The 12356-nt window shown below is 44.7% G+C and overlaps 1 protein-coding gene across 4 annotated transcripts in view; it reads left to right on the top strand.

Moving 5' to 3' along the window:
- The window catches only part of CHEK2 (checkpoint kinase 2), a 53035-nt gene that overhangs the window by 3706 nt on the left and 36973 nt on the right, over positions 1-12356 (top strand). For 3 of the 4 annotated variants that reach the window (XM_083146882.1, XM_083146873.1, XM_083146864.1), the window contains exons 2-4: positions 2423-2658; positions 6075-6199; positions 6621-6768. In XM_083146882.1, coding sequence (XP_083003008.1) covers positions 2430-2658; positions 6075-6199; positions 6621-6768 — 502 coding nt within the window. In that variant the 5' untranslated portion in view covers positions 2423-2429. Of the gene's footprint in view, positions 1-2422; positions 2659-6074; positions 6200-6620; positions 6769-12356 lie in introns of those variants that run through there. The other variant, XM_083146893.1, reaches the window with a different exon arrangement.

The raw sequence follows: 12356 nt of genomic DNA, 5'->3' as shown, positions 1-12356 counted from the left end.
GACAATACCATGTGCACTGCAGGGGGGGCAGATGTAACATGTGCAGAGAGAATTAGATTTGGGTGAGTAATTTTGTTTCTGTGCAGGGAAAATACTGACTGCTTTATTTTTACACTGCAATATAGATCTCACTTTGAAGTAAAACCCCACCCAAATCTAATTCTCTCTGCACAAGTAACACCTGCCCCACCTGCAGTGCACATGGTTTTGCCCATCTAAGAAGGATTTTGTCAGAAAGAATGAACCAAAATAAGGCCCACAGTTATCTGGTGAGGGACAGGATTTGCTTCTGTTTGTCCACATATATTATGATTGGCAGCCACAAGCACTGGTTTTGCCTGGTACATTGACCATAAATAATATGAATTGATCTTGGTCCACCAACCCAAGGTACCCCTGAGGCACCCAGTTTGGGCACCACTGATCTAGGGTGTTCCCACCATATCGTTAATGATGTGCTCTCCCACAGGTCGCCTGTACATGCAGTCAAATTTTGACTATATCAGCAACAGCATGCTCCTGGATGTGGCTGCTGAATAATATCATTCAGTGTGTATGCAATATATTGTTTGTCTAGGAGCATGGTCAGTGCAAGGGCAATATTGTTAATGATATCATATAGTATTTATGTATGCTCCTTAAGGTTTGGAAGAATAGATTGGTCAAGTGGTTTAGTGTTCACGCTAGGCTTATTTTACAGGGCACCGCTCCCTGCTAAAACTGCCCTGCTCTTTGAGCAGGTTTCACTGTGCAACCGTCCCCCCGGCAGGCTGCTGTGTAAGTCCACTCCAGTCCGCTGTGCAGGAGGGGATGCGGATGGAACAGCTGACAAGAGGTGAGCGGCAAGTCAGCGCTGTGGGGGACTGGATGTGGCTGAAACAGCTGAAACGCTGCTTAACTCAGAGCAGCGTGTCAGCTAATTCCAGCCACATCCAGGCACCAGCCACATCCAGTCACCAGCCACGCAGACTTGCTGAGTGGTGTGTCAGCTTTTCCAGCCCTCTGGGCAACCAGCACAAAATGCCACCTTGGGCAACCAGAACAAAACGCCCGCCCCCCCCTTGGGCAACAAGCACAAAACCCCTGGCAACAAGCATGTAGGTAAGCAGCACTTATGTGGTATAATCCGTGATGGGCAATATGGTGTCAGCTATATTGTGCAATGGGCATAAGGGTGTGTGCCATAATGTGTACTGGGCACTATGGTGTGTGCCATAATGTGTACTGGGCACTATGGTGTGTGCCGTAATGCATACCTCCCAACTGTCACGATTCCGTCGGGACAGTCCCGATTTTCGGGTCCTGTCCCGCTGTCCCACCCGCGGCAGGCATTGTCCCGCTGCGGGGGGGTGACAGTTGGGAGACCCCCCAATCTAGTAGAATAGACGCTGTGCGCATGCGCACAGCGTCTATTCTCGTATGAAAATGAGGTCGCGGCTAATTAGCATAAGCCGCGCCCTCATTTGCATACGCCCCGTCCCCTTTTCGGGCGCTCGCGAGTGTCCCTATTTCCTCCGGACGGAAGTTGGGAGGTATGGTAATGTGTACTGGGCACTATGGTGTGTGCCGTAATGTGTACTGGGCACTATGGTGTGTGCCGTAATGTGTACTGGGCACTATGGTGTGTGCCGTAATGTGTACTGGGCACTATGGTGTTTGCCGTAATGTGTACTGGGCATTACTGTGTGTGCCGTAATGTGTACTGGGCATTACTGTGTGTGCCGTAATGTGTACTGGGCATTATGATGTGTGTCATAATGTGTACTGGGCATTACGATGTGTGTCATAATGTGTACTGGGCATTACGATGTGTGTCGTAATGTGCAATGGGCATAAAGGTGTGTGCCGTAATGTGCAATGGGCATTACGGTGTGTGCCGTAATGTGCAATGGGCATTACGGTGTGTGCCGTAATGTGCAATGGGCATTACGGTGTGTGCCGTAATGTGCAATGGGCATTACGGTGTGTGCCGTAATGTATACTGGGCATTACGGTGTGTGTCGTAATGTGCAATGGGCATAAAGGTGTGTGTCATAATGTAATTTGTAATGTGTACTGGGCATAACAGTGTTTGCTATAATGTGTACTGCCCGTTATCCTGGAGAAGTGTGCAATTTTATATATCTTCTAAATAATCTATATAAATAATCTATAATCTAAATCTATATAAATTTCTAATGTAAAATGTGCCCTCTTGATTGGAAAATGTGTCCTACTCGATGTCCGCTTCCTGCCCTTAAAAAATCCTAGAGTGAACACTATGGTTCATGTTTGCCATCAAATTCGATGTTTCTGCAATATACAGAGAGAGAGATAGGTAAAATAACTTTTTATCAATATTATTAAAATATTGTATACTTATACCTTGTAAAGAGTTCAATATGGTATTAATATTGTTAATCTAAATCTATCTATCCTTTAGTTTCACAATGTCCCGTGACACAAAGGGCGAGTCCCAGCAATCACAAGGCACATCCAGCTCATCATCCAGTGCTCCCCAGTCATACAGCCAGTCCTCCTCCTCTGGTACCCTGAGCTCCTTGGATACAGTACCTCTGCAGGACCTTGCATCCATTCCGGAAGATGTGGAAATGGAAGACCAGAGTCCTCAGCCATGGGGCCGGCTATGGGCACTTGGAAAGGGATTCTTGAACCATGGTAGGGTATGCTTTAACTCTTTTGCACTAAACTATAAAAGGAAACAATTGAGTTTCCTGAGTGCCAGGTTGGTAGGTGAAACCCCACAGGTAAAGCAACGGAAGAAGCATCACTCCAGGTCTGTTTCATGGAATATGTCAGAGCTTTAATGTGATCAATGCCATTTCTGGCATCCGCCTCTCATCAGGACGGCTGGATGTGTCCTGATGATGGACGGATGCCTCGAAACGGCATTGACCACATTAAAGCACTGACTTATTCCACATTCAGCGGTAGGGATTCAGTACTGAATCCCGGCGGTCGGGATCCCGGCGTTCAGAATACCGACGCCGGAATCCCGACAAGGGGGGGACGTGGATCGCCCCCCCTTGCGGGCTCGCTGCGCTCGCCACGCAGCGGGCCCGGTGCCTCGCTATGCTCGGCACACTAATTTATTCTCCCTCCAGGGGTGTCGTGGACACCCACGGAGGGAGAATGTGTCGGGATTTCGGCCGTCGGGATTCTAAATGCCGGGATTTTAACTGCATCCCAGCGGTAGGTGTATGAAGCAGTGATAAGGGAGGAGAAGTGATAAAGTGCCTGGTACTTTATCACCGGCTAGTCAGCTCCTAACTGTTCCTTTTTTAAACTCAGCCTGTATCTTAACAATCAGGTGCTGATTGGCCGGTGATAAAGTACCAGGCGCTTTATCACTTCTCCCTTATCACCGCTACATACATCTTCCCCACAGTAACAGACCCAGAGTTATGCAGATATATATAATTTTTTATTTAACTCAGTTGACCTGAACTTAAGAAATTTGAAGTTTTTTCCAGGATGCAGTTCACTGGTAGACCGTAGGTCGACAATAAATTTGTCAACATAGACAAAAAGTTGACATGGGAGTGGTCAACGCATAAGAAAGTCGACTTGAGGTTTTTAAAATGGTTTTCTTTTTTTTGGGGGGGGGATTTCATATTTTATCATCCATGTGGTAAAGTGTGCCTAACTCAGCGAGGCACATGGCCCAAAGCATGGTGAGCGACACTAATGTAGGCTCCAATATACCAATTGACACCTAAATAAACCTGTCATGTAAGCCTTTTCATGTGTAAATCTAGTGCATGTCGACCTATTGACCTAGACACTGTACAGTTTAGACTGCCCATACACCGGCGAGAGGTATCTCACCAACTGGTTGCATGCAGTGTGGGTGGGACTTTCCTGGGGGGGCAGGATCGCATATGATACATTGTGTGCAGTCCTTTTGCATGCAATGTATCTCATGCGATCCTATTAGGGCTGAACGGGCTGCGTCAAATCTTTGTGGCAGCCAATAAGATCTGTAATTGAGATGTGAGGTGTACTGGAGCGCGCCTCACATCGCAATCGCACCAAAAGTGCCAGTTTTCATGAGATCTGTTGCAGCAATGCCTCGCATTCAAAAGGCCATATCACACCGGGGTATGGGCACCTTAACTATTTTCCCTATTGCATGTTTGTCATTGACTTCACTGGGCATGCTGTATTTGTGCACTTAAAGGGATGTTCAGTGTCAAATAACAAAGTTGCATATACTGTGGCCTTTGTACAATGTGGACAAGCAATAAACTTATCATAAGTGAGTACAGTAATATTCCACCACTTTCCATGTTCAGCAAGCGCTGTTGGGGGTTTTGGCTTATGCAGAGATGTTCTAACCCCAATACTTACTGTTTTACTATTAGCACGTTGATGCAACTGTCGCCATTCTGACTGTTGGTGTCCAGTCTGGCAGGGTCCTCTGTGGAGTAAATCGATGTCATTAATATGAATTGGATGTAATCTTGCATCATAACTAAGCAAACATTACAAAGTTTGGTACTTTACAATAGGGCTGGTCTTTGCATACACATTTTTGATCCCTTTTTCATGCTGTAACAACACTAATGCCCCTTTCAGACTGCACATATTACCCAGTATTTTTTGCTGTTTTTTTACCATTTCAAAACTGTAATATGTGCAGTCTGAAAGGTCCAGAATGAATTTACCTTTTCCAAAAAAAAAAAAACATATTTGGAAACGGTAAAAAGCAGGGTCCTACCCATTTCAGACCCATTTTTTTTGCAGTCTGAAACGGTATTTAGGACCCACCCAGCAGAGCGCACTGAGCTGGTCCCACTCAGTGCATATCTAATGAGCGGGACCCAGCGCAGTGAATATTTAATGATTGGGTCCCTGCCTCCTGCATATGGAATGAGCGGGACCCGCTCATTCCATATGCGGGGGGGGGGGGGCCCCGCTCATTAAATATTCACTGCACGGAGCGGGTCCCGTTCATTCCATATTCAGGGAGCGGGGACCCAATCATTAAATATGCACTTAGTGTTCATTCAAGCACCCGCCATCTTTGAAAACCCATGCAGTTCCTCTTCCCTGCCTGGGGTGTCGCTGTCTGCTGTAGTGCTTCTAGCACAGTGTGGTCTGTATATCAGCACTGATATGCAAATTAGACCTGTGCTAGAAACACCACAGCAGACAGCGACACCCCAGGCAGGGAAGAGGAACTGCATGGGTTTTCAAAGATGGCGGGTGCTAGAATGAACACTATTCACTGCGCTGGGTCCCGCTCATTAGATATGCACAGAGCGGTAAATCAGTGCCATGCCATGTAAATAACGGCTTTTATAAGTACGGTCTGAAAGGGGTTTAACCTGCTTTGACTCGTTTTAAGAAACGTTTCATAAACCGGGTCAAAGCAGGTTTTGCGGTGTGAAAGCAGCATAATTATCTCTTTAATAACATGGTGCAGCTTCCATAAATATCAGTTAGTTACCTGCCTTGGTTATACTGGTCCACGTTAGGCTACTGTTTCTCTGGGTTATAACATATTTGTGCTAAGAGGACAAGTTTATTAAATAATTGTGAGCCTGACACTTGAGCATGTCACAGAAAATCTGCAACATGTTCCACTGCTCTTTTTCTCTGCGACTCAAACTGAGCCAATACATAGATACAATACTACCGCCTGTTAAGCTACTGTTCATGTTTTTCTTAGTGTTTTTCCTCATTGTGCTGAAGAGAATTCTGTGTAAGCCTCTGCTTCCTTATTTATTCCTATGGCCTTCATCTGCTTTTATGTGAGCCACCAGTGGAATACTTCTTTCTGTTGTAGTATTCTGCACCAAACCGTTTCATTATTTTTTGCTTTACGGTATATTCCCTGGCTGTCAGTGGGAACCTAGTGGCACCAGTAGTTATCAGTGATTTACTCCACTACAAAGCTATACTATCCCAGTTTTAGATCCTTTTCTAATTTTCAAATCGGAAGAGCTGTGAGGGTCACCGTCACACACCTAAATCTTTCTTATTTATCCATCTCATCTTCTGTTGTATTACTCTGTGGCAAAATGTATTTGTTTTTTTTGTAACTAATAATTTTTTTTATTTTTGGTCAGACTGTGTGAATGAAGACTATGTGTTTGGAAGAGATAAACATTGTGACTATACTTTTGATAAGCCAGTAATCAACCAAACGGACAGATACAAAACCTACAGCAAAAAACACTTTCGGATCTTCAGGGTAAGTACCTAAATGATGTCATTATAGATAATTAATGATAGTTTTTTTTTTTTTTTTTTTTTGATGTATAAAATGGAATATAACCTTCCAAGGAGAGTTTAAAAATAATTGTATAATAAGTACTACATGCAGGATTTAAAATAGAATAAAAAGTTTTTTTTTTTTTTGGGGGGGGGGGGGGGATTTCCAGACTATAATAGTATAATGTATCCTGTACGTACAAGATGTAGCCATGCTCATTGTGGCACTTCTGGTGCCTAGTTGCACCCCTACTCCGATGCCGGTGTGCAAATACATCCACGGCAGACATTTCACAGCAGAACCACATAGCAGCCATGATGAGCATGGTAACATCTGTATTTCTGGTTAATATAGTAACTTTAAATCAACAGTGACATACCTGATTACAGCTGTTTTGTAGGAAGTTGGACCGGGATTGTCCGCTGTGGCCTACATTGAAGATTTAAGCGGAAATGGAACATTTTTAAACAAACAGATAATTGGTCGTGGGAAGAAATTGCCTTTAACAAATAATGCTGAAATCGCGTTGTCATTACCAACGAATAAAGGTACTGGTAATTCGTCAGCTACTGCAATTAGAACACCTCACATCATGCACTGCTAAATCTTTTAATTCAGTTTGGTGCAAGCTGAGCGAGGCCAGAGGAAACCCATGCAAGCACGGAGAGATTATACAAACTCCACGTAGTTAGGGCCATGTTTGAAATCAAAGCAGAAACCTTAGTACAAATCTTTATGGTGTTAAGCAAAGTTAATTCACCGTCCTTATAAATGTTTATATGAGCGGTTCCCAAACGCGATCCTCAAGGCACACTAACAGTCCAAGTTTTATACATATCCATGGCTCAGCACAGATCATTAAGTCAAACTTACTGGGATGCTAATCACGTAACCTGTGGCCATGCATGGAAATACATAAAACCTGGACTTTTAGTGTGCCTTGAGGACCACGTTTGTGAACCTCTAGTTTTATACTATAAAATTTATATTTTGAATTGCCCACAAGATGGCAGCATGCTGCAGTCTTTGAGAACTGAATGAGAATTTTATTTTTATTAACACTATAAATCAGGGGTAGCAAACTGTTTTGCTCTGGGACCCCATCTGACATTAAAAATTATTACAGGACAACAACAAGTCAACGCAGAATGGCCGCCACATGCAATGGTCAGCAGACCACACATGCATGGTAGCAATAAGGAGGCACAAATCTGAAGCGAAGTGCTAATGTGTTTATTTATACATTTGTGCAAATGTTTAGTTTATATCCCTCTGAAGGCTCTGTCTGCAATGTTGGTGACAGGGGAGACAGTGGAAGGCAGAGGGTGACTGGGAAGCAGTGAGTTACAGGGGGAGGCACAGTGTGTTTTATTTAAGTGTGCCACCTGTCCCCTATCCTATTTAATGTGTGCTTTAATTAATTGATGCCACGTACCCTATTTAATTGAGTTGTTCCTCCTGGCACCCTTATATATTTAACTTTTGAACCATGTCTCCCTTATACATAGATTTATTAAAGTTGTGACAAAGCACCCTTTACCTACCTTGCTCCTCTGCTTATCTGTTCTTTTTATGTCCTTGAAGATAGTTGTATAACAGCCATCATTGATCACGCACTAGCTGGCACTTTTTCTATAATGGAAAGTTGCAACGCAGCCTACCGCAGTGGCAGGGCTGCACGGGGTCTGCTCCACTTCCTTTAGCTAAGAAGCAGGTCACTGGAGGCAGTGGATCCAATCATGCTTCCCATCAGGCTACAAAGGGGATACGGTCGTATTATCGACCACACTTAGGTCGACACCGTTGGGTTGACAGGGTTCTAGGTCGACAGGTGTCTAGGTCGGTTGTTTTTTGAGCCAACATGTGCCGACAGGCGGTATTTTTATGCCCTACCATCCACTAAGGCAGGCATTCCCTACCACGGTCCTCAAGGCCAGAGCTGTGGAGTCGAAGGAAATTTAGAGTACCTGGAGTCGGCAAACAATGCACGACTCCGAAAATTATAATTAATGACTTCTCTAATTTAAGAATAAAGACCAATGCATGCAGTGCCTCACGTAACCGCAAAACGAACACATTAAGGGCCTTATTCTGGTTGGAGCGGCCGGGCCGTACGCGTACGTCCCGGGATTTTTTATGATCTGCGCATGCGTACATTCGCTAATGCGCAGGCGCGACCACTCACCAACGCTTACGGACGGGTCTCTACGTGCGAAAAAACCTGTACGCGAGTGTACGGGTATTGGGGGCGGCATAGGGGCGTGTTGAGGGGAGCGGCCGAAATAATGAGGGAAAATGGGCGTAAATATGGGCGTACACGGGGGTGTGCACCAAAAATGAGCGGTGCTACTACCGCACGATCGCCTAAAGCACCGTTCATTTCGGACACCAGACAGGCGGCCGCCAACCGCCAGCTCAGACCACCCCTACAGATACCGCATGCCAGCGTGCGCCTGAGTTTGCTAATTAACGCTGATTCCTACTCAAACACATACACCTGAATGTAATAAGCAATGCTGCAGTCTATTAAGTCCAAACCATGATTTCACTACCTGCAAGCCACACACAGCACTCAAACACATTGGAAGCTTATCTTTCTATACTTCTCGACATTTAAAGGTTTGTTTAATTTAAGGTAAGAATCTTTTTAAGACCTGCTTATATATGCTAAGGTAGCTATTTGCTAAACAGTTAGACACATTCACTACGTGCTTTCATAGACTTTACACAGTAGCACACTCAATCTACACAAGTCGACATGTGTCAACGTGTTCACTCTAATACAAACATAGGTTTTGTATTTATGATACAATAACATAAACCACATCTAACACCTACAAAGGATGTTTCAGCAATGTTTTAAGCTCATGCCCACTATTTTGCACACAATCTTTGTATAGTACCCAAAATACAGAACTGTACCACTATCTGATCTGCTATGAATTGGATTTTACTACACTCTGGATGTAAGATGCCACCAATCACATTATTGCACTCACATCTCTCTAACAAAGGATTCCTACATCTGCTTATGACACTGTAAAATCATATATATTTAAAAACTTATACATGTTTCTTCACAAGCAATTTTATCATGTTTGGCCGATTCACACATCTTTTTTTAGGGAGGACACATATGCATTCCTACACAAATTTACCTTTTCACCCTTGTTTGTCTGCCTCACCCACTCCATGAGGAAAGCATTGTTCTGGACCTGCTTTTACCTACTACTGTAGGAGCTACCTCACCTGCACACAAACTGCTTTCTCACCTATTAAGTTGCTCTGCACATGTGCTGACACAAACTAATTAGCAGGGAAAAGTTGGATAGGAACATGGGAATGACCATGGAGAGGGTTACACATGGGAAACTTCGACCACACTTCAACAAATGTTCAAAAATACCCTGGTCAGTAAGTACACATAAATCTAGTATTTGTTTCACACAAGAAATTACACATACAACAATTTTGTTTTAATTGCTAAAATAAATTTATTTGCTGTTCAGCATCACAGCTTAGTAGACACTTTCATGTCATAAATCAAATAAACAAATAAAATAGACACAAAAATAAAAAAAACAGCCAGAACAAGAGGTTGCATATCTCCAAACATGTGTTACCCTGCAAATGCAATGGTGAAAGAAATGGGGACACCAGAATACGTACTGCAACAACCAGGGTGAATACTAAGCAAGATACACACCACCAAAAATGTATCCTGCATTTGTAGAGGTCAAAATAAGAACTTTAATGCCCATGGCACGAAAATGGATAGATGGCCAACTCAGGAAGTGGATGTCCAGTGCAATTTAAACATTTGGGGTCCAACCACAGAGGAAGTGAACCAGGTCTCATTATTTGGGCCCTTTTCTCCCCCTTTTAGATGGGGCCTTGGGGACAGGGGCCTTTGGGTCAGATGGCTTGCGGCGTCTTCCCCTAGTGGACACAGGAGGGTCAGCAGAGGTGGAAGGTTGGGGAGCAGCTTGGGGTGGGGCAGCAGATGGGGGATTGTCCCTTAGGGACCTGGCGGTGGGCAGCAGCTCCGCAAGAATGTCATTCAGGCGGCTGAGGTGTTGGCCAATGTTTTGCATGCCAGCCGCCAGAGTGTCATTAATGCGGTTGAAGGCCTCACACTGCTGCCTGTTTGTGGCCTTCCAATCCTCCAAAAAATCCCTAATCTGCTGCTGACGGAGCGCAGCATCCACCCCTTACTGCTCGATCCTCTCCAGCGTCACCATCATGCTCTCTTCCCATGTCTCCTGTGGCTGGGGCTGGGGGTGTCTTCTTGGTGGAGGCTGGACCACTCGCTCCACCTGTGGCTCTGCAGAGGAAGATGCTGCCGGTACATCCTGGGTTTCTGCTTCTGCTAGGATAATAATTGAAAAAAATGTCACCATCACATACGCACTAAAAAATCTCTTTCAAAATACAATGCATTACTGTGACTTACCATCAAAAGCAGCATCAAAGACCTCCGCCGGGAGCTCACTGTCCATATTGGAGATCCCCCTGACCTCGCCCACATCAATGACGTCCAAGGCGTCCTGCTCCAGGGGGGTATACTCCAAAGTATCGGGCATAGGACCTCTCCCGGTGGACATGCTGTGGTTGTACCGGTCAGTCATCTTCCTCTTCATTGCCGTTTTGAAGTCAGTCCACCTACAAGTTTAAAAATACAAATATCACCATGAGATATGTGCACCACTGTGCTACGTGTAGGGTTACCACCTAGTCCCTTTAATTCCGGACACATGTTACTTACACAGGTTCTGTGGCAGTTTAAAATTAGGTGAAGTGGAGTCTTGAAGTCAGCCAGCCACAGAACCTGTGTAATTAATATGTGTCCGGAATTAAAGGGACTAGGTGGTACCCCTAGCTACGTGACATTTCCTAGTGTGGGTGATCTTTTGTTTTTTAGCCATATGTGTCCCACACACACATTCATGTCTCCATTAGGAGGCATTTCAGTGTCTCATCACATTCATTAGGCCACTAAATGCACATACATACATCACTATGCAGAAATGACATCATCCATAGCCAAATTATGCACCTCCACCTGTTGTGAAACTACACATTCCACCATAGCTTGACAATGTGGTTATTATGGAGTAATTTAACTATGGGATGGCATACTGGGATGTGTAGTTTCTCACCAGCTACATGTGCACAGTTTGCTCATTCTTGTTTCAGTAGCATCATATGGAACATGTTACAACAACTCTTTCAAAAACACACTTTCTCTTGTCCCATCACATACTTCACATGAGCAGAACTGTGCCCATAACCTCACATCACACCAATGGTGCATGTTTCATATATCAATGTGGGTTATTAGACATGGTTGTGTTCACATGTGACATTGAAGTGTAGCACTATCTACAAACACACCTTTCTATTATTCTCAAAACATACATGTAACATATGTACACACATATGACATTATCAGGGGGACAAACACCAGGGCTATTTTTCAGCAGGCTCCAGCAGCAACTGAGGCCCTTATTCTAGGTCACTCTTTCTGACCACATATTTCTTAGATGGTCAAAACCATGTGCACTGCAGGTGAGGCAGGTGTAAAACCCCACCCAAATCTGATTATCTCTGCACAAGTAACACCTGCCTCACCTGCAGTGCACATGGTTTTGTCCATCTAAGAAATATTTTGTCTGAGTGAACTAGAATAAGGGCCTCAGTTCCTGCTGGAGCCTGCTGAAAAATAGCCCTGACAAACACACTAACCTTTTCTTCACCGCTAGCCAATCTCTGACCACTGGGGACACCTGGTTCACTTCCTCTGTGATCTTGTCCCAAAGCTTTCTCCTTGCACTGGCACCCGGCTTCCTGGTTGGCAATTCTATCCATTCGCGTGCCCTGGGCACTAAGATTCTTAATTCTGCCTCTACAAATGCAGGGTTTCTCTTTCTGGTGGTGGCATCCTGCTCAGTCCTCACCCTCGATGTTGCAGCCTGTTTTCTGGTGGCCCCAGTTCTCTCACCATGCACCTGCTGGGTCACACCTGTTTGGAGAGATGCAACCTCTTGTTCTGGCTGGTTGCTTGGCCCTTGTGGAGCTGGTGGAGGTTGAACAGGGCCTGTTAGTGAGGGGCCCGCTTGGTCTTGCAGGCTACCTC

Source organism: Crinia signifera, chromosome 1 (genome assembly GCF_055691185.1).
Source record: "Crinia signifera chromosome 1, ASM5569118v1, whole genome shotgun sequence".
NCBI lineage: Eukaryota > Metazoa > Chordata > Amphibia > Anura > Myobatrachidae > Crinia > Crinia signifera.
The sequence above is the reverse complement of the archived record's forward strand: the minus strand, read 5'-3'. Positions and strand labels throughout refer to the sequence as shown.